This window comes from Scyliorhinus torazame, chromosome 14, assembly GCF_047496885.1.
Source record: "Scyliorhinus torazame isolate Kashiwa2021f chromosome 14, sScyTor2.1, whole genome shotgun sequence".
In the NCBI taxonomy this organism is placed as follows: domain Eukaryota; kingdom Metazoa; phylum Chordata; class Chondrichthyes; order Carcharhiniformes; family Scyliorhinidae; genus Scyliorhinus; species Scyliorhinus torazame.
In genome coordinates, this window is record NC_092720.1 from 28,076,245 (window position 1) to 28,099,653 (window position 23,409).

At 50.1% G+C, this 23,409-nt stretch overlaps 1 protein-coding gene across 1 annotated transcript in view; it reads left to right on the plus strand.

Annotated features, from left to right (window-relative positions):
• The window catches only part of LOC140389606 (carboxypeptidase B-like), a 32,007-nt gene extending 14,547 nt beyond the window's left edge, over nt 1-17,460 (plus strand). Inside the window, exons 8-11 of the mRNA XM_072473876.1 lie at nt 1,028-1,118; nt 2,979-3,181; nt 4,612-4,696; nt 14,716-17,460. Coding sequence (XP_072329977.1) covers nt 1,028-1,118; nt 2,979-3,181; nt 4,612-4,696; nt 14,716-14,903 — 567 coding nt within the window. The 3' untranslated portion in view covers nt 14,904-17,460. The remainder of the gene's footprint in view (nt 1-1,027; nt 1,119-2,978; nt 3,182-4,611; nt 4,697-14,715) is intronic.
• Nucleotides 17,461-23,409: the final 5,949 nt, after the last annotated feature.

Consider the following 23,409-nt stretch of genomic DNA (forward strand, 5'->3'; position numbering starts at 1 on the left):
AACATTTTCCAACCTGTATCCAACAAAAATGCAGGGAGGTGGCTTCAGTAGTGTAGACAGCTATTCACTTTAACCCTTGTCGCCAGTTTTGTGAGGGCCATGAAGAATCCAGCATGAGTTGAAGGATAGAAAGAAATAACATTTATTTACAATAACATACATATATATATATATATATACAACAGAAGCAGCAACTTCCCTTGCTTCTCACTCTCCTCTAGTCGGTTCCAAACTGACCAGCTTTATTTATGCAGGGGATCTGCTAATGATTTCTCCGCCCCCCTCATTGGGGAAGCTCATACTCCCAAAGGATTGTGGGATTGCCATTAGTCCCCAGCCAGTGGTAAGCAGGAAGGTTATAACAGATACATAACAGCACGAGGTCGTCCAGTCCTCCATGCCTGTCCTGGTTCCTTGATGAAGCTATCTAATTCATCCGACACCCCTTTTCTCACCCAGTACCACTGTCATTTTCTTCTCCCACGCAACCACAACTTGCCAATATTTAGGAATGCTCAAGATCCCAAGGTACTTCACAAGAGTTTTACCAGCCAGGATTTGACACTGAGTCTCATCAGAAGCTATCAGGAGAAGTGGCCCAAAGCTTGGTCAAAGAGGTAGGTTCCAAGAAACATCTTAAAGAAGGAAAATGAGTTGGAGAGGCGGATGGAGTTAGGGAGGAAATTTCAGGGTTTATCGCACATCATGGTGCCAAGTAACGTGCAAAGAAAACAAGGTGATATTTACTGCGCCGTCCAATTCTAAATACTGCATTGGAGTAAAATGGAAATATATGATGTATTCATTTAACACAATGAGGATGAAGATATTATCCATCAGAAGGTTAAAAAAAAGTTCCAAATCTTCAAATTCCAGCAAAAAACAGTAACACTGACATCAGTGCTACTAGAGTTCTATTTTAAGGCGCACAAGACCAGTTTGGACAAGTTTTACTGGTGCCCTTCATTTCCATATTTTACGACTTTTTCCTTTTGCTTTTGTGTTTGACCACAATGCCTAACCACAGGATCGACTTTGGAGGAAGACACGATCCAGGAATCCTGGCTCTGCTTGTGTGGGCACTGATCTGAACAGAAACTTCAATGCCCAATGGTGTGGTAAGTCTCTGCCACTCCTCAATGTGAGGCAGTGTGTTTTTAAATTAAGAAATATATATTTGTGATTAGCGAAATTAGACGTTGAGGAGATAAAATTCTTTAAATATTGCTTTTCACTCGCACAATGTCAGCGTCAAGTGCCTCATTGAAAATTGTTACAGCAGACAAAGGGTGCCATTGGACCTACACTGCCAATTTAAGCTCCAGCTGGACTTTGGAGATTTGGTATGAGATGTGTTTTCCCTGGAAGTTGTGTCACATGGGGGGCAAGTAATTGCCAGCCAATAGAAATTCATCTAGCTCATGGCTGCTGCCAAAGCCTGGTGGGTGGCCTCTTGCAGGGGTCTGGCAGCCAGGAGGGCAGGGAAGAGGCCTAAGGTTTGGAGGAACAATGAATGTCCACTTTTTGTGCCCTTTTTTAGCGATGGTCCTCTCCCAGTTTGACTGGTGGGACAGCGACAGCCACTCCCTTCACTTTAGTCCGAGTTAAAATTGGCTTTGGATATTGACAATGTCATTGGGTTGTGACAAGGCATATGCAATGAGGCACATAGATGGCTGTGGGCCTGTGGACCCTGCTCAGGAGAAGTGGATATCATTATAGATGGCAGGATCCTCGTGGCTTCAGGGCAGGTAAGTAATGTAGGGAATGTCAACGACCTACCTGCCTGGTGTCCACCAGGTGAGTAGAGTTAGAACCATCCCAGATGTGGTCTAACACAGCGAGTTGCAAGCGGTTATTTAGCCTGCTCTGCTCCATCAACGTGTTGCATCCCTAAATTCAGAAAAGCTTTTTGTCCAGGCCCAGCATTGCATTTTCTCATTCCCCACACCACCCTTGGTCTTGTCTGTGACTGTTGTATCTTTAGACTAATAATACAGCAGAAATAGGATTGCAGAAGCACGTGGGTTTGATGCAAGATTAGCAGAGGTCTATTGAATAGGTCTCCAATGTACAACGTTTGGTATTAGACTCCCTAAAAGCCTGTGAAGCAGCCAATGACGTCACGCATGTCACGTGACTGTGATCTTAAAGAGACTCTGCACACAACTACAATAACCCACATATATAACCATGGCATTGTCAAATTGCTGCTGCATTATGAGCAGTTGATGATACAGACCCATGTCCACTGGAGCAAGAACAGAAAGTACTGGACAATCTCTGCAGGTCTGACAGCACCTGTGGAGAGAGAAGGGAGCTAACGTTTCGAGTCTGGGTGACTCATTGTCATCTGGTGTCATCTAGACCCGAAACGTTAGCTCCCTCCCCTCTCCACAGATGCTGTCAGACCTGCTGAGATTGCCCAGTATTTTCTGTTTTTGTTCAGATTCTAGCATCTGAGGTAAATTGATTTTAGCTTCATGTCCGCTGGAGATTCATTAAGAAAGAAGTTTCAGCCATCAGACAGAAGAGTCTTTTGGCGGATTAAGCTGGGCTACAGTTGATCCCAAGTCTCCAGTTGCCTAACCCATACTGGACATCTCATGCCACAAGCTTTAAAAAATACTCAAATATGTAGAGGGTGAGGAGGTTGTCACAGGGTCCTCTCCATCTTGTACATTTAGAGCCACCCTCAATGCTGCTCTGGACCCACACTTCATATGATGGGCCTTGGGAGACAGAGGAAGGGAGTGGACTGGGTACCCATGAGATAAGAACTCAATTTCCCACCGCTATGCCTGACATTAGCATACATCAGGTGAGGAAGGGGGTGTGGTGGATAGGGGGCTGTGAGGCTGAGATAAGGGTGGAGGTTTTGGCTCTTTCTCTCTGATCCACAACTTATAGTAGAGGTGTATAATGTTAAAAAGGAGAAGGTGACAATTGTAACTGTTCAACACCTGCTTTACCTGCAGCCGGTGGAGCCTCAAGGGACCCATGTTCTGAGATTTACTGTGGACCACAGGTAGAATCTGAAAAGGAGGTCAAGGCTATTGCAGGGTGTATCCGTAGCCACAGCTCAACCATCAAGGCATATCTCACCATCCATTCATACTCGCAGAAGTGCTTGTTCCCATACTCCTACACCCACGCATTGGCATTTGACCATGAGGAACTGGTAGGTGACTGCATCTCAGAAGTGAACTCTGAATTAATTACGGGCATTTATGTAAATTACTTGTTTATTATACAAAGGGCCCCCTGCTGCTTGCATGGGATACATTGGGGATAAAACGCTCTCCATATTGTAGTCACTGCTTCATTATGACCCATTACATGTCATCTGGAAAATGCTATTTTCAGACATGATGTAGGATTATTCTACACAGGATGAAGTCCGCGCTCTGTCAGAGCTACAAATTAAACTCGCTCCCCTGCTCTATCCCGTTATCATGCATATTTGCCAGTTTCTAACCCATATTCAATTTGCCTTTAAAGCTTCTCTTAGTCCACAAGCTTTTTAGATGCATTCCCGATCACTGCAACTCGCTGCATTAAAACTCTCATCACCTTCTCCCTTTCTACTAACTTAGTTCCGTGACCTCTTGTTAACGACTCTCGTGCCAGTGGGAACAGTTGCTTTTTTAGCTACTTTCTCAAAGACACTCATAATTTTGAACATCTCTATTAAATCTCTCCTAACCTTCTCTGCTCTGCTCTAAGGCGAATTATCACATCTTCTCCAACTGAATTCCCTCATGCCCGTTACATTTCCGGTACGTTCCTTCTGCATCCCCTCCAATGCCTTCCTTTTGTATTCTCTGCCTCTATCAATAAAGCCCAGGATTGTGTGTGCCTTGTAAACCGCTTTCCCAACCTGCCCTCCTACCTTTAACGATTTGTACACATATACCCCAGGTCTCCCTGCAGTCCCTTTTAACATTGCACAATTTAATTAAGAGCGAGGTGATCATAGCTGGAGATACAGGAGGAGGGCTACACCCTCCAAATGTAAGTTGGTATGCATTGAGAAGCCCATCTCTGTTCCTGGGAATGCCCTTGAAATCCCCGACTAAATAATTTACATGGGCTCTCCTCATTTTTCCTTTCAAAATCTATTGTTTCGTGCTTCACCTGCATTAAATTTACTTTGCAATGTATCTACGTATCAGCAATTAATTAGCCGAGAAACACATTCCAATATATCCTGATTGTAGAGAAGCAGAGCAGCATATACAATAATAATAATAATATGTTCTTGTCACAAGTATGAAGTTACTGTGAATGAAAAGCCCCGAGTCGCCACATTCCGACGCCTGTTTGGGTAAGCGGGTACAGGAATTGAACCCGCGCTGCTGGCCATGTTCTGCATTGCAAACCAGCTATCTCTATTTGCCCCAGGGGGTGTGGGTTTTGTCCCACGGTGTGGCAGCGATGCAGCAGTCGGCTTCTCCACCTGATGTCTATCATTGTACCACTTGATGTTTAAACAATATGGAGTTGAAAAACCAAGCGCATTGCAATCCAGTGAATTGTTCCCCAATGTCTTGCATTGTCATATTTATCATCTTTATCAACCAGGTTTGATATGTGGTGTTTCTATTTCAGAATAACCTAGCTTCGAATGCAGTTGATGCTTTGACAAGTCTTTATGGAACTCCCTTTGAGTTTGGGCCTGGAGCAAGCTCAATGTGTAAGCACCCTGTTTAATGACCCTAGAGTGAATATTGACACGGCTCCCCGGTTGCTGCTGTACATTTTGTGACATCGGTCAGTCATCCAATCCCGATTTGGGCACTAATGCTATAATAGTGCTGGGCTGTGTTAAAATGCTCTATGGTACTGAGTTACGCATTTAGCCTCAAGTTAACACACTGCTCTCCTTCATTAATTGTATTGCCGATGGAACATAATGCAGCCAAGTCATCATTATTGTCTTCCCGTGTCCTGGGGCAGAATCCTGTGGTGTGGGAGAAGGTGGCTGTTCATTCTGATGCGCTGTTACATTAGGTGTAATGGCGTAGGGAGAGCTTCCCGAGGTCTGTTTTGGATATTACAGAAGGTGGCCTTGCTCAAAAGTCAAAAGGTCAATTGATAGCATTTAAAAGTAAATCGAATTGAACCTCACGCAGACAGTGCACTTCTACAGCCAATACATGGGCTAAACGGGTGGGTGTAAATCATGCTCGGCCACTCCTCATGAGCAAGGGTGGCATTAAAGCCACAGCACCATGGCAGAGCAAGACCTAAGGAGGCTGCTGCCAATGTTGCAGCCACGTATGGTAGGATATTTTCCCTATTATGTTGAGAAACTGTGATCCTGTGGTACTGCCTTGGGTTCAGGGCTTGAAGATCCCTCAGCCAAAGCTTGGCTGCTGCACGGAAATCCTTATTGAGCCATGGGGGTCATCTACTCAGGTGGAGGTTTCTCCTTTGAGGAGAAGGAGGGAAGCTGGTCAGGGGTAGCAGCAACAAGTCTGGCATCAAATGCATTGGGGAAACACCGAAGTGGCTGAAGGCCAATGAGGGGAATATGGATGAGGACAACAAGACACCAATACACAGTACAGCAGAGCATTTCGACAGCTGTGCAACTATTTGGAGATGACAGAGGGTCTCTGGAGTAGATGTCTTCGTCTTTCAAAGGTGGTAGTCACTTCAATATTTGACAAAATTGTAGGGAAGGTCCCATCAAACTGCCTCAGGGGTTACCCAATGTCTCTCACCTTGAAAGTGACTACTACCCTGAATCTATGCTTTACCCAAGGGTCTACAGGGGATAGTAATCCACTATGTATCACTGCGTTATAGGTGCCACGGCCAATTTAGTCAGAAGGGTGGAGGCATTCATGAGGTTCACAACTGACGAGGAGAGTCAGGCAGAGCGAGTGAGGGGATTTGGGCTCATTGCAAACTTTCCAAAGACCCAAGGTTAATTCATCACTGTGGCCGTAAAGGCTAGCCAAGCGGTCTTTGTAAACAGTAAAGACTTCTGCTCATAAAACATTCAGAAAGTCTGTGATTACAGGCAGCACATTCCACAGATGTTTGCGTGATATATTGGGAGTTGCTACGATGAGTACATTTACTTGCACACCCATGGCGATTTACCAAACCTGCACACCTGGATGGCAGGTTGGTGGGAGACAATGGATATCCTTTGAAGAGGTGGCTTCTGACATCCTTGAAACCCTGCAGAGGAGAGCTTTAATGCCAGCCACGTATCCACAAGGACAACTGTAGAGCGGACGAAAGGTCTATTGAAGATGAGGTTTTTTGAGCCTGGATTGATCTGTGAGCGCATTGCAATATCCTATGGATACAGTATCTTTGTTGTTGCTCTGCATAATTTTGTTCTGTTAGGAGGTGGGTTTGTAGAGGGTCATCAGGAAACACTGAAGGATGAGTCCACCAGTGACTCTGATGAGGACTCTGAAGAGCGCAAGCGTGATGTGGAAGAATAGGAAGGGCAGCAAGTCTGTGGAGTTCGAGAGATGAGGGAGGCTCTGATCCTGAAGCACTTCCAATAGTGTGATACAGACCTCTAAATACACTGCAAAGGAGCTGCTCTACGACCTTTGGCCAGCCTACGAGAATTTCCTTACTAACCTTCTTAGGTCTCTGATGCGACCATCAATTCACTCGAAGACACGTGGAGAAGTAAACCGTGGTTTTAATCAGCTTAGAACTGAGCCTGCCTGTGACCGGTACAACACTGAAGGCGGCCCCTCAGGTCAGCAGCTCTTATACTTCCTGTAAAGGGGGTGGAGCCATGGACGGAGCCCGTACATGCCCCAACATATCCCCTGTGGGTGAAGCCACACAATGGCCCATAGGTAGAGCCCACAGGGTTAATAACATAACACAATGCACTGATGAATTATCAGTAATTATACATTCACCACATTCACCCCCTGTTTAAAAATGAAGTCTGGCGGGGGTGACAGGCTCATAGATTCAGTCGGTCTGGTGCCCGGATTGTACGTTGCGACCGCCGAAGCACTGGTGTTGCAGCCGCTTTGGGTGGCTGTGGGAGTGGATCAGGAGCAGGCACAGGCGTGGACTCTGGGAGCGGCTCTTCCGGAGCTGCATTCCTGTGGACCGGTGCGGTGGGTGGGAGGGAGCGCGGGAACCATATAGGGGTGGGGGCGCTGAACATGGGAGGTTGGACGGGACATAGTGTGGGGGATGAAGTAGTGGGAATGGTGTTGGAGCCTGCGGGTGCCAGGTCCCGGAGGGAGACGGTATCTTGCCGGCCATAGGGGTGTTCGACGTAAGCATAGTGTGGGTTGGAGTGGAGGAGCTGGACCCTCTCTACCAGGGGGTCGGTCTTATGGCTCCGAACATGTTTTCGGAGGAGGACTGGACCCGGTGTCATCAGCCAGGGCGGAAGCGAGGCCCCTGAGGTAGCTCCCCTAGGGAAAACAAACAAACGGTCAGGAGGTGTCTGGTTTGTGGCCGTGCAACGGAGGGACCTAATAGAGTGGAGCGCATCGGGGAGGACCTCCTGCCAGTGAGAAACTGGGAGATTCCTGGACCACAGGGTCAGTGGGACGGTCTTCCAGACTGTCGCGTTCTCCCTCTCCATCTGCCTGTTTCCCCTGGGGTTATAACTGGTAGTCCTGCTCGAGGCGATGCCCTCACTGAGCAGATACTGACGTAGTTCGTCGCTCATGAACGACGAGCCCCTGTCGCTGTGGACATAACTGGGGAAACCAAACAGGGTGAAGACACTATGCAGGGCTTTAATGACAGTCATGATGTGGAGATGCCGGCGTTGGACTGGGGTGAGCACAGTACGAGGTCTTACAACACCGGGTTAAAGTCCAACAGGTTTGTTTCGATGTCACTAGCTTTCGGAGCGCTGCTCCTTCCTCAGGTGAATGTCAGTGGGGGTGGTCATATCAGAGCAGTGGATGGCAAACGGGAAGCGGGAGAACTCATCTATGATGTTAAGGAAGTACGTGTTGCAGTTATTGGAGGGGAGGGGCCCTTTGAAATCGATACTGAGGCGTTCAAAGGGCCGGGGTGCCTTTACCAGGTGGCCCTTATCCGGTCGATAGAAGTGTGGTTTACACTCCGCACAGATTTGGCAGTCTCTGGTTATAGCTCTGACCTCCTCGGTGGAGTAGGGCAGGTTGCGTGCCTTGATGTAATGGGCGTGCCGGGTGACCCCTGGGTGGCAGAGGTCATCGTGGATAGCCCGTGGTCGGTCATCTTGCGCGCTGGCGCATGTACCGCGGGACAGGGCATCTGGGGGCTCGTTGAGCTTCCCAGGACGATATACTATATCGTAGTTCTAGGTGGAGAGTTCGATCCTCCACCTCGAGATCTTATCATTCTTGATCTTGCCCCGCTGTGTATTGTCAAACATGAAGGCAACCGATCGTTGGTCGGTGACGAGGGTAAACCTCCTACGAGCGAGGTAGTGCCTCCCGTGCCGCACGGTTTCCACGATGGCTTGGGCTTCTTTTTCGACCAAGGAGTGTCGAATTTCGGAGGTGGCGAGGGTGCGTGAAAAAACGTTACCGGTCTGCCTGCTTGGTTGAGGGTGGAGGCAAGAGCGACCTCTGAGGCGTCACTCTCCACCTGGAAGGGACGGACTTGTCCACCGCGCGCATCGCAGCTTTGGCGATGTCCGCCTTGATGCAGTTGAAGGCCTGGCGAGCCTAGGCTGCCAGTGGAAAGAGGGTGGCCTTAAATAGTGGGCGGGCTTTGTCCGCATACTGGGGGACCCACTGGGCGTAATAGGAGAAGAATCCAAGGCACCTCTTTAGGGCCTTGGGACAGTGAGGGAGAGGGAGTTGTAGGAGGGGGCACATATGGTCAGGGTCGGGCCCTAGGACCCCGTTTTCCACGACGTAGCCGAGGATGGCTAGCCTGGTGGTGCGGAAAACGCATTTCTCCTTGTTGTAGGTGAGGTTGAGTTTTTGGGCGGTTTGGAGAAATCGGTGGAGGCTGGCGTCATGGTTCTGCTGATCATGGCCGCAGATGGTGACATTGTCCAAGTACGGAAACGTGGCCTGCAGCCCGTACTGGTCCACCATTCGGTCCATCGCTCGTTGGAACACCGAAACCCCGTTCGTGACGCCAAAGGGGACCCGGAGGAAATGGAAAAGGCGACCGTCTGCCTCAAACGGCGTGTAGTGGCGATCCTCCGGGCAGATTGGGAGCTGGTGGTATGCAGACTTCAGATCCACCGTGGAGAATCCGCGGTAGTGCGCGATCTTATTTACCATGTCTGCAATCCAGGGAAAGGAGTACGCATCGAGTTGCGTAAACCTGTTAATGGTCTGGCTGTAATCAACCACCATCCGGAACTTTTCCCCGGTCTTGATGACCACCACCTGAGCTCTCCAGGGGCTATTGCTGGCCTCTACGACCCCCTCCCGCAAGAGACGCTGGACCTCGGAACGTCCTGTCCTGCATGCTATACCGCCTGCTTCTGGTGGCTACTGGCTTGCAGTCGGCGGTGAGGTTTACGAAAAGGGGGGGGGGGATTTTTAGGGTCGCGAGGCTGCATATGGTGAGCGGGGGCAGGGGCCCCCTGAACTTAAGAGTTAGGCTCCTGAGGTTGCACTGGAAGTCGAGTCCCAATAGGAAAGGAGCGCAGAGGTCTGGGAGCACATACAGTTGAAAATTAGCGCACTCAGCGCCCTGTATCACTAGGGTTGCAGTAGTGCAGCCTTGGATTTGCACCGAGTGCGACCCAGAGGCGAGGGAGATGGTTTGTTGCATCGGGAATATTGGGAGCGAGCAGAGTCTTACTATGTCCGGGTGAATGAAGCTCTCTGTGCTCCCGGAGTCGAAAACGCAAGGTGTCTCGTACCCGTTTATCCGGACGGCCATCATGGAGCTCCGGAGGTGCTTAGGTCGCGACTGGTCCAGGGTGACTGCGCTGAGGTGTGCGTAGCCGGCGACATGGTCGGAGGTGCTGGGGCGGCCTCCCGATGGCTGTCCGTGTAGGTCGTACGCGTCGGGCGGCATAGCAGATGGCGGCCAACATGGCGGCCCCCGTTGGTCGAGCGTGGCGGGCGGTGAGGAAGTTGGCGTCCAAGATGGCAGCCACCATGGATCGCACGTGGCCTGCCGCGTGGGGAAGGATGGCCAAGATGGCCACATGTTATGCGGAGGCGGAGTCGGCAGACACGCTGCCACCTTGCGGGGTCTGCGGGCCTGTGGGTCTGTGCTTCGGGTCTGTGAGTTCGAGTTCTTAGACCTGGCCAGGCAGACCTTGGTGAAATGTCCTTTTCGCCCGCAGCTGCTGCAGTTCGCTTTGCGGGCCGGGCAGTGCAGTCGGGGGTGTTGGGAATGGCCGCAAAATTAGCAGGGTAGCTCCCCATGATGGGTGGGCGGCCGCGCGGCACAGGCCTGGGGTAGTCTCAGGTCAGGGGCCGCCGAGGGGTCGCGTGATCGGCCGGGAACGCAGTAAGGCTCTGAAAAGCGGCCGCCAGAGAGGTAGCCAGTTTTACCGTGTCGTCCAGGTCCTGGGCCCCTTTTTTGAGCAGGCGCTGTCTCACATAGTTCGATCGGACCCCCGCCACATAAACGTCTCAGACGGTGAGCTCAATGTGCTGAGTGGCCGTAACGGCCTGGTAGTTACAGTTGCGCGCGAGGGCTTTGAGGTCGCGTAGGTAATCATCTAGCGACTCCCCGGGGCGCTGGCGGTGAGTGGTGAAGACGTGTCGCGCCTATACCTCGTTCACAGGCCGCACATAGAGGCGTTCGAGTAGTGCGAGGGCCTCTGTATAGGAAGCGGCTTCGTCGAGCTGGACAGAAATGCGATGGCTCACCCGTGCGTGGAGGAGGCTCAGCTTCTGTTCGTCAGTGACGGATGGCGTGGACGACGCGGCGAGGTAGGCCTTGAAGCATTGAAGCCAATGTGAAAAAATTTATTTCGCTTCCGCGGCCTGTGGATCGAGTTCCAGTCTGTCAGGTTTGAGGGCTGATTCCATAGTAGTATTTTAAGCTGATTAAATTGATGCGACCATCAATTCACTCGAAGACACGTGGAGAAGTAAACCGGGGTTTTAATCAGCTTAGAACTGAGCCTGCCTGTGACCGGTACAACACTGAAGGCTGCCCCACAGGTCAGCAGCTCTTATACTTCCTGTAAAGGGGGTGGAGCCATGGGTGGAGCCCGTACATGCCCCAATATATCCCCTGTGGGTGAAGCCACACAATGGCCCACAGGTAGAGCCCACAGGGTTAATAACATAACACAGTGCACTGGTGAATTATCAGTAATTATACATTCACCACAGTCTCTTTATGCACACATCTGTCTCAAGGGCCTCTGAATCTAAGATGGGTATGTAATTGTTTTGCAGCCTTACAGTGAAAAACAGCCTTATTCCATTCATAAGCATCACACAAACATCTAGTGAAAAACAATTTAATAAAGAGCAGCTGAACACAAGTATTGTCACAAGTAGGCTTACATTAACACTGCAATGAAATTCCTGTGAAAATCCCCTAGTCGCCACATTCCAGCACCTGTTCGGGTACACAGAGGGAGAATTCAGCATGTCCAATTGACCTAACAAGCACGTCTTTCGGAACTTGTGGGAGGAAACCGGAGCACCCGGAGGAAACCCACGCAGACATGTGGAGAACGTGCAGACTCCGCACAGACAATGACCCAAACTGGGAATCGAACCTGGGACCCTGGAGCTATGAAGGAACAGTGCTAACCATTGTGCTACCATGCTTCCACATCAAAATGTGTCTAAAATGTTTTTCTCACATTTGCTTTTCGACTGCTGCACCTTGGTGTCCCATCGTCGCTATCAGCTGTGCTGGAGGCAGGCTGCTGACCCTGATGTTTCCTTGGCCTTGGTGTCCATTGTGGACATCCTCTGCTCATCTGGAGCCTCAAGGACTCAGGTATCGTGAGGGAAATTGCATAGTGACAGGAGCCTCCTCTGTCGCCGAGGCACTCTGAGGCACAAGGGGTGGAAAAGCTGTTGTCACCATTAAGAGTATAAGGAGAGGAGCCCCTAGATGCAGAGAGCTACTGCTCGTCCGCTAATGTGAGGTTTTGTTGGAAATCTCTGCTCACTGTACATGAACCGGAACCTGATCGCAACTCCAGGTGATCTGTCCTTCTGTCCCACTGGTAATGACTATCTAAGTTAGTTAACAGTACGAGCTTTCCGATTTGAATGTTTACCCAGGCACCCTTGACTGAGCTACAGTGTTTGGTTCTCCAGGCGATTTGCCATTCTCTGGATGGAAGGAGCCATGCATTCCACAGAGAGGGAAAGAGCAGCATGCAAGGCCTGAAGAAACTCCTTCCCTGTCCGTGCCAAACCGTGGAAACTCCTTCAGATCTCCACTCATCTCCTGCTGGACATCTAATGTTTACTGCCTGATGGACAGCCCCAGAGCTTGTCATTTGCTTGCAGCTCAGTATCTGTTCTGTCTCCCGAAATCCTCCGAGATCAGAGACCTGGAATACCACGGCCCTCGACAGCGGCTCTGACAATGGTGCCATGCTCCACCCAGTTTGTGTAACTGTTTTGCTGGGTGTAGGCGATGCGATTTGGGCGATGCACTTGAGGTGCCAGTATCTGAGCTGCTGCAAGGTAAAGGGCAAGGCTGGGATGGTGCACCCTCTGAGGTCCGTGTTCCTCGTGTCCGCTCCTGCTTCCATTCAACGAACGGCTGGAGAATTACGGACTCTGTTTCTCTCCCCACAGAGGCTGCCAGACCTGCTGAGTTTATCCAGCGTCTTCTGTTTTTATTCCAGATCTCCAGCACCTGCAGAATTTTGCTTTTCTTACCTGATTCAATTCACTGGTTCACAAAGGCATCAACTCAATCTCAGCACATCAAAGGAGCAGCTACAACTGCTCACAACCTGGAGGAAAATCTGCAACCGACTGAAGACACCTACACATCCTAACTGAGAGTTTATCTCCTCTCGTCTATTCAAGAGCTCTCCTAGTTAGTTTTCCAGCTACCAAACTCTATAAATATAAGGTCACCCACAACTCTGGTGGTTATGTCCCAATTTATTCCCAAATCCTGTTCATGCTTCACTGCTGTGTTCATGGACCTATATTGGCTCCTAAGGCACTGGATTCTTCATTTTACTATTCTCATCCTTGTGTTATGATGTTGCCATGGTATTGTCACTGGACGACTAATCTCAAGGCTCTGGGGATAAGAGTCCGAATTTCAGATGGTGAAATTTGAATTTAAGAATGTCTGGAATTAAAAGTCTAATGATGACCATGAAACCATCGTTCATTGTTGTAGAAACCCACCTGGTTTACTTATGGCCTTTTAGGGAAGGGAATCTGCCATCTTTACCTGGTCTAGCCTACATGTGACCTACAGCAATTGACGTATCTGCCCTCTGAAATGGCCAAGCAAGACATTCAGTCCAAGAGCAATTAGGGATGAGCAATGAATACTGCCCCAGCCAGCGACACCCACATCCCAGAAATGAATTTTAAAAATCTCCCCGAACACTGGAGACGTGAGCAATCAGATGTCTATGGACCAGGTCTTGGGGCATGAAGTTACTTCAAGAGAAACCTCTTTAGTGGTTAGAATGTAATGCTTGGTATGACAAGGAGTTATTAAGACAGATGTCATGGATGGTTTTCAGGAGAAGTTAGATAAGTACACCCAGTGAAAGAAATAGCAGAATACGGAGATTATGTTCGCAGAGATTGTGTGAGAAGGAGCTTACACACCAGCATAAATCAATGGGCTGAATTTTATATAATGCAATGCCCATCATTATGTTGGAATATTTTTTTTCTTTTACAGGCAGTACACTGACTGCTTGCTCCTCCCAAGTCTTAAGGTCTCCCGACGCTGACCACCATCCCCAGACTGGTGTGACTCCCAACCCAGGAGCCCAGCACCCACATATAAATAATCCTGGTGGCCTGAAATATGATCATCTATTTCATATCATCTGTGTGCTGACCGAAACCGTGTCCAACAGCATTCACTGGGCTACATGTGTTTATTGCACACTCTGAGGGTGCAGCACGGTAGCATGGTGGATAGCACAATTGCTTCACAGCTCCAGGGTCCCAGGTTCGATTCCGGCTTGGGTCACTGTCTGTGCGGAGTCAGCACGTTCTCCCCGTGTGTGCGTGGGTTTCCTCCGGGTGCTCCGGTTTCCTCCCACATTCCAAAGATGTGCAGGTTAGGTGGATTGGCCATGCTAAATTGCCCTTAGTGTCCAAAATTGCCCTTAGTGTTGGGTGGGGTTATTGGGCTATAGGGTGGAGGTGTTGACCTTGGGTAGGGTACTCTTTCCAAGAGCCGGTGCAGACTCGATGGGCCAAATGGCCTCCTTCTGCACTATAAATTCTAGCAAATGAATGAATAGCAACTGATCTTGGCCAGTTTCATCAATGCAGGCTCCACCCTTGTTATAATCATTCACATAAGGGCTGGACTGTCTGGAAGCGTGGGTTAAATTCCCGTACCGGATGCGTTTGTTCATGAAGGACCCGCCTTCCCTTGCTCCTCTCCTGAAGTGTGAGGATCCTCGGGTTAAATCACCACCAGTCAGCTCTCCCCCTCAAAGTGGTCATCTGGGACTATGGCGACTTTACTTAATCAACAGGGAAGCATCTCAATCAGGAATGGGGTGGAAAACCCAGCCTTGTATATTTCTACAAGATTTTACAAGATACATTCTCTAAAATTGCCTAATTGATTTTTAAAATTCTTTTACACTAGATGTTGCTTCTGGTGGTTCAGATGACTGGGTGTATGACCTTGGCATCAAGTATTCGTTCACCTTTGAGCTGCGCGACACTGGCAAATATGGCTTTCTCTTACCTGAGTCTCAGATCAGACCAACGTGTGAAGAAACAATGTTGGCAGTCTACCATATCGCCTCTTATGTTCTCAACCATCTGTATTAAACCAGTGGGCGAATGGACAAAATGATAAATGTCCGCTGGCTGACTTTAAAGTTTAAGGTTTAGAATTTAAATCTTCTTTGATTTTTCAGGTGGAAGGGTTCAAGGTTTTTTTAATACAAAGTATAATGCACCAGCACTCTTCAGTGCACCTGCAGGTACATTTTAAACAGGATCATACTTGTCTTGGAATACAAGACAATGACTGGTTGAATCAACAGTGCCCTTGGTACATATAGAACATAGAACATAGAACGATACAGCGCAGTACAGGCCCTTCGGCCCACGATGTTGCACCGACATGGGAAGTCAAAAAACAAAAGCCATCTAACCTACACTATGCCATTATCATCCATATGCTTATCCAATAAACTTTTAAATGCCCTCAATGTTGGCGAGTTCACTACTATTGCAGGTAGGGTATTCCACGGCCTCACCACTCTTTGCGTAAAGAACCTACCTCTGACCTCTGTCCTATATCTATTACCCCTCAGTTTAAGGCTATGTCCCCTCGTGCTAGCCATTTCCATCCGCGGGAGAAGGCTCTCACTGTCCACCCTATATAACCCTCTGATCATTTTGTATGCCTCTATTAAGTCTCCTCTTAACCTTCTTCTCTCTAACGAAAACAACCTCAAGTCCATCAGCCTTTCCTCATAAGATTTTCCCTCCATACCAGGCAACATCCTGGTAAATCTCCTCTGCACCCGTTCCAAAGCTTCCACGTCCTTCCTATAATGAGGTGACCAGAACTGTACGCAATACTCCAAATGCGGCCGTACCAGAGTTTTGTACTGCTGCAACATGACCTCATGACTCAGGAACTCAATCCCTCTACCAATAAAGGCCAACACACCATAGGCCTTCTTCACAACCCTATCAACCTGGGTGGCAACTTTCAGGGATCTATGTACATGGACACCGAGATCCCTCTGCTCATCCACACTTCCAAGAATTTTACCATTAGCCAAATATTCCGCATTCCTGTTATTCCTTCCAAAGTGAATCACCTCACACTTCTCTACATTAAACTCCATTTGCCACCTCTCAGCCCAGCTCTGCAGCTTATCTATGTCCCTCTGTAACCTGCAACATCCTTCCGCACTGTCGACAACACCACCGACTTTAGTGTCGTCTGCAAATTTACTCACCCACCCTTCTGCGCCCTCCTCTAGGTCATTTATAAAAATGACAAACAGCAACGGCCCCAGAACAGATCCTTGTGGTACTCCACTTGTAACTGAACTCCATTCTGATAAAACTCCATTCTATAAAATCATAAAATACTGAAGGAAGCCATTGGCTCATTGTGCCTGCAAAAGCTGTTGCAAAGATCTGTCCAATTAGTCCTTTTTGCATTCTCTTTCTCCAATAGCCCTGTAACATTTTCAGTGAGAAGCATATATTAAACTGAATCTGCTTTCAATACCCTTCCAGACCATAATTTTCTGTGTCGAGAAATTCCACTTCAAATCTGCCCAATGGTTACTCGCCCTCTTACAATATGGGTCAATAATATGAATACGATAAAAGGGCAAATTGTTTAATGCCTATGTCAGCCTTGTAATACAATACGGGAAAAGCGGGTAGAATGCATCATATCCCAGGATTTCACCAGCATGGAAGTGCTTAGATCCGGTAAATGCAGTTCACAAGTTTTCATTATGGACTTTATAATACAATTGCTGGAATATGTTGATGTACACGTCACTCTCCATGCCACCTTATGGCGGAATCTTATCGACATTGAAGTTTTTCTGGTGTTGGGTACAAATGCGGTTTCTGACCCTGATGGTATTGGCTAGCAGCACAGGGTCACAATGTCTATCTAATTGAAGATAGCTGGGGTGTGGCGGGAGGGGGATAGTTCCTGAGATGGATAGCTTCATTAATAGGTGCGAAATTCCAGACAGTGGCCAGTCAAACTACTGTGGCGGGCACTGCTGAGGCAGGCAGGACGATGTAGTGATATGTACATACAGAGACATGTAAAGAGTTAATGATTACACCTTAGTGTAACACAACCACTAGAAGGCCTAGATCCCACTATAAATATGAGAACTCAAAGGATCTTGGGTCTCTTCCAACCAGGAGTGACTAGACTGCAGAGTGTTATAGATAGATCACAGCATAGTTAGCACGTGTAGTTTAAATTAGTTAATACTTTAATATAGATTACTTGATTACTAGTTACAGTTCTGTAGAGTGTGCAAACTCAATATTAATCATTATTCGTTATTCAATAAATCTGTTTTGCTTTAAGTTAAAGATTTGTGGTTTCTTCAGAATCACACCATCAGACCATACTGAAAATAAAAGAAAAGAGCAATGATATGTTGCTGTGGTAGTCTGTATTAGGGGTATTATGGTACCTAGATGGAGGCTGTAAGATCAATGGTGTGGGAGGTACCTGAGACAGGAAGATAATTGGTGAAGCCTGCCTGCTGGTTCCGCCCAGTAAGGCGGAGTATAAGAGTCTGTGTCTCCCTAGCAGCTGCATTCTGTACCTGCGCTGCTGGGGGAAACATCTCGTCCAATAAAGCCTTCAATTGTCGTCCAATCTCGTTTCTGGAGTTATTGATCGAGCATCAGTTTATTGGCCGGATTTTAAAGAATGGAGCCCGCAAGTTTCAGCCAGCGACCACACAGAACTTTTAATCCAGGACGCATTCGTTGCAGTCCTCCCAAATCCGCCAGCGGCTGCTGGAGAAAGAGACACTTGGCCTCAAGGAGGCACAGGCCCTTGCTAGCTCCCTGGATGTGGCCTCCCGAAACACCTGCGCGAATGTCCCCGACCGCGCGGCAGCCCCTTGGGCAGCGTGGAACCCACCCGCGGCTGACCCCGGTGCATCCGCCACCCCCCACAAGCTTGTGCCGCGCGGCTACCAGGCAACCCCGGGGGCCCCCACTGTTATTTTTGCGGGCAAGCCAAGCACCCCCGGCAGTGCTGCCCGGCCCGCTCATCCACCTGCAAAGGTTGTGGCGAAAAGGACCATTTTGTGGCGGTATGCCAGGCCCGGGCGGTCGCCGCTGTCTCCGGGGCGAACCGGGGCCGCCACCACAACTCTCTCCGCGGGCCATGTGCGGGCCACGGGTGCCGCCATCTTAATTTTCCCAGCCATGTGCGGCCCCCGGGCGCTGCCATCTTGTTCCCCAGGGACCACGTGCGATGCGTGGGCGTCGCCATCTTGCCTACCCTCAGCCATGTGCGACCCGTGAGTGCCACCATCTTGGCTGGTGTCTCAGGACCCCGATTCGGATGACCGCACACCGCCCGAGGAAAATCGTCAACTTTTACCACGACTTGCCTCGGTGACCCTGGACCAGTCTCGGTCCCGAACGCACTCGACCGCGACGACGACCGTGCTCTTCAACGGGCGCAATACATCCTGCCTGATCGACTCCGCGAGCACAGAGAGCTTCATACTCCCCAACACGGTAAGGCACTGTTCTCTTCCCATACACCCAGTTAACCAAAAAATCTCCCTGGCCTCCGGGTCTCACTCTGTAGAGATCAAGGGGTTATGCGTAGCGAACCTCACGGTCCAGGGAAGAGAATTAAAAAATTTCCGACTCTACGTCCTCCCTCACCTCTGCGCTGCCACTCTCCTGGGATTGGACTTACAATGCAACCTCCAGAGCTTAACCTTTAAATTTGGCGGCCCTATAGCCCCCCTCACTGTCTGCAGCCTCGCGACCCTCAAGGTCGACCCGCCTTCCCTTTTTGCGAACCTCACCCCGGATTGCAAATCCGTCGCCACCAGGAGCAGATGGTACAGTGCCCAGGACCGGACCTTCATTTGGTTGGAAGTCCAGCGGCTACTGAAGGAAGGTGTTATCGAGGCTAGCAACAGCCCCTGGAGAGCTCAAGTAGTGGTTGTAAAGACCGGGGAGAAGCACAGGATGGTTATCGATTATAGTCAGACCATCAACAGCAGCTCGACACGTACCCTCTCCCCCGCATATCTGATTTGGTCAATCAGATTGCACAATACAAGGTCTTTTCCACGGTGGACCTCAAATCCGCCTAGCACCAGCTCCCCATCCGCCCAGGTGACCGCAAGTACACTGCATTCAAAGCAGATGGGCGGCTCTCCCACTTCCTAAGGGTTCCCTTTGGTGTCACAAATGGAGTCTCGGTCTTCCAACGGGAGATGGAATGAATGGTTGACCGGTACGGTTTGAGGGCCACGGTTCCGTCCCTCGACACCATTACCATCTGCGGCCACGACCAGCAGGACCACGACACCAACCTCCGCAAATTCCTCCATACCGCAAAAACCCTTAACTTAACCTACAAAAGGACAAATGCGTGTTCAGCACCGACCGTCTCGCCATCCTCGGCTACTTAGTGCATGATGGAGTCATAGGCCCAGATCCCGAACGCATACGCCCCCTCCCCCACTGCTCCAAGGCCCTGAAACGCTGCCTGGAATTTTTTTCATATTACGCCCGGTGGGTCCCCAATTATGCGGACAAGGCCCGCCCACTAATCCATTCCTCAGTTGTCCCCCTGTCGGCAGAGGCCCGGCAGGCCTTCAGCCGCATAAAGGCGGACATCGCAAAGGCCACGATGCACAAAATCGATGAATCCCTTCCAAGTCGAGAGCGCGCGTCCGACGTAGCTCTGGCAGCCACAATCAACCAAACGCGCAGGCCCGTGGCCTTCTTCTCACGCACCCTCCATGCTTCAGAAATCCGTCATTCCTCCGTTGAAAAGGAGGCCCAGGCCATAGTAGAAGCAGTGCGGCACTGGAGGCATTACCTGGCCAGCTGGAGATTCAGGCTCCTCACTGACCAACGGTCTGTAGCTTTCATGTTCGATAATGCACAGCGGGGCAAGATAAAGAACGATAAAATTGTACGGTGGAGGATCGAGCTCTCCATCTATAACTATGAGATCTTGTATCGTCCTGGGAAGCTAAACGAGCCTCCTGATGCCCTATCCCGCGTCACATGTGCCAATGCACAAGTGGACCAACTTCGGGCCCTCCATGAGGACCTCTGCCACCCTGGGGTCACTCGATTCTTCCATTTTATCAAGACCCGCAACCTGCCCTACTCCCTCGAGGAGGTCAGGACCGCCACCAGGAACTGCCAAATCAGCGCGGAGTGCAAGCCGCACTTCTACAGGCCAGAGAAAGCGTACCTGATAAAGGCTTCCCGTCCCTTTGAACGCCTCAGTATGGACTTCAAAGGGCCCCTTCCCTCCACCGACCGCAACACGTACTTCCTGAACGTGATTGACGAGTATTCCAGGTTCCCATTCGCCATCCCCTGACTCGACATGACTGCAACCACCGTCATAAAAGCCCTCCACAGTATCTTTAACCTGTTCGGTTTCCCCGCCTACATACACAGCGATAGGGGGTCCTCCTTCATGAGCGACGAACTGCGTCAATTCCTGCCCAGCATGGGCATCGCCTCGAGCAGGACGACCAGTTATAACCCCCGGGGAAACGGACTAATAGAGAGGGAGAACGGAGCGGTCTGGAAGACCGTCCTACTGGCACTACGGCCCAGGAATCTCCCAGCCTCCCGCTGGCAGGAGATCCTTCCCGATGTACTCCACTCCATCCGATCACTGCTGTTTACCACGACAAACGAAACACCTCATGAACGTCTCCTTGTCTTCCCCAGGAAGTCCTCCTCCGGCACCTCGCTCCCAACATGGCTGGCAGCTCCTGGACCCATTCTGCTTCGCAAACACGTGCGGGCGCACAAGTCAGACCCATTGATAGAGAGGGTCCACCTCCTTCACGCTAACCCTCAGTACGCCTACGTGGCATACCCCGACGGCCGGCAGTATACTGCCTCCCTACGGGACCTGGCACCCACTGGATCCCCACCCACACCCCCCCCACCAACCCCACCCTTCCTCCCACCGGAGCACCCCACGGCTGCACCCTTTCCAGGTGGATCGGTTCTTCCACTGGTCCCACCCAGAGGTGATGAAGCTACCGAAGAAGCCAAAGTCATGCTCCCGGAGTCACGGATGCCCGAGCTGGCACCTGCACCACCACCAAAACTGCGACGATCACAGAGGATGACCAGGGCCCCCGATCGACTAATTGCTTCATTCTGATATGTACATGTAAAATGAATACTGTAAATAGTTGTGACGTGTAATAAGGCAAAACACTGTACCACCGACGGGTACCACCATAACCTCTACCACTGTATGACGCGAGACCACCACCTCCGCCGGACTCTTTTTTTAACAGGGGATGAATGTGGTAGTCTGTATTAGGGGTATTACGGTACCTCGGTTGAGGCTGTAAGATCATTGGTGTGGGAGGTACCTGAGACAAGAAGATCATTGGTGAAGCCTGCCTGCTGGTTCCGCCCAGTAAGGCGGAGTATAAGAGTCTGCGTCTCCCTAGCAGCCGAATTCTGTTCCTGCGCTGCTGGGGGAAACATCTAGTCCAATAAAGCCTTCAATTGTCATCCAATCTCGCTTCTGGAGTTATTGATCGAACATCAGTTGCCAAAGAGTAATCTAACATGGGCAGCACGGTAGCACAAGTGATTAGCACTGTGGCTTCACAGCTCCAGAGTCCCAGGTTCGATTCCGGCTTGGGTCACTGTCTGTGTGGAGTCTGCACATTCTCCCTGTGTCTGCGTGGGTTTCCTCCGGGTGCTCCGGTTTCCTCTCACAGTCCAAAGATGTGCAGGTTAGGTGGATTGGCCATGATAAATTGCCCTTAGTGTCCAAAATTGCCCTTAGTGTTGGGTGGGGTTACTGGGTTATGGGGATAGGTTGGAGGTGTTGACCTTGGGTAGGGTGCTCTTTCCAAGAGCTGGTGCAGACTCGATGGGCCGAATGGTCTCCTTCTGCACTGTAAATTCTATGAAAACTGTTTTGCTGTCAGTTAAAGATTGGTGGTTTCTTCAGAATCACACTATCACACCATTCTGGATATTAAAGTAAAGTGTAACGATGTATTACCAGAGAGTAATTTTACAGAAGAGTGCTTCAAAATTGAGGCACTCTCTGCAACAGTTGTTAAAAACAATTCAGAGCCTCGATGTGGAGTGGTAACTCCTCTGATCTCAGGAAAGCTTTTGCATTGGCTGTGTTCCTCTTGCTGGGGTGATTCAGAGGAGGTGCCATAAACCAGATCCCAGGTTGCTAGGCTAAAGCTACCATTGCCACCGGTGGGCAGCCACTGCTACGCTGACGCTCCGTAATTAAAAAATAACTTTTATTAAAGTTTTCACAAAATATCAACAACAAAATGTAAAAGGAACCCAATAGAATTAAATACAAAAGAAAACAAAACAACCCCCGATACATGAATAATATATTAACACCCGCCAAAACACATAGCAAACATAGCAAATATATACACCCCCTCAGATCCCCCTGTATAGACAAACAAAAATTGGAGGGAGCGGCAGTGGCGCCGTTGCCAGCGCCTCCAGACTCGTACCCTCACAAGACGCCATCTCCAGCCTCTTCCGTGCCGCCCCCTCCCCCTCCATCATCCGCTTGTGCACCATCGCCGCATTGGCGGCCCAGTAGTACCCACAGAGGTTGGGCAGCGCCAGTCCCACCCATCCCTACTCCGCTCCAGGAACACCCTTCTTACCCTCGGAGTCCCTCGCGCCCACACAAACCCCGTTATGCTCCTGTTGACCCGCCTAAAGAAGGCCTTCGGGATAAGAATGGGGAGGCACTGAAATGAAATGAAAATTGCTTATTGTCACAAGTAGGCTTCAATGAAGTTACTGTGAAAAGCCCCTAGTCGCCACATTCCGGCACCTGTTCGGGGAGGCTGGTACGGGAATTAAACCATGCTGCTTTAAAAGCCAGCGATTTAGTCCAGTGAGCCAAACCAGCCCCGAGTGAGCAAAACCAGCCCCCTGGAACAGGAACAAAAACCTTGGGAGCACCGTCATCTTGCCTGACTGCACCCTACCTGCCAGGGACAGCGGCAACGCGTCCCACCTCGTAAACTCCTCCTCCATTTGCTCCACCAGCCTCGTGAAATTAAGTCTATGCAGGGCCCCCCAGCTCCTGGCCACCTGGACCCCCAAATACCTAATGCTCCTCTCCGCCCTTTTTAGTGGGAGCTCGCCAATCCCCCTCTCCTGGTCCCCTGGGTGAACCACGAACAACTCTCTCTTTCCCATGGTGAGCTTGTATCCTGAGAAATCCCTGAACTCCCTGAGGATCCTCATTTCCTCCGGCATTCCCCCCACCGGATCCGCCACATATAGCAGCAAGTCGTCCGCATAGAGCGACACCCTATGCTCCTCCCCATCCGCACCAGCCCCCTCCAGTTCCTCGACTCCCTCAGTGCCATAGCCAGGGGTTCAATCGCCAGCGCGAAGAGCAGGGGGGACAAGGGACACCCCTGCCTCATCCCTCGATGTAACCGAATGTACTCAGACCTCCTCTTGTTCGTGACCACACTCGCCATCGGGACCTCATACAACAGCCTAACCCACCTGACGAACCCCTCCCCAAACCCGAACCTCTTCAGCACCTCCCACAAGTACCCCC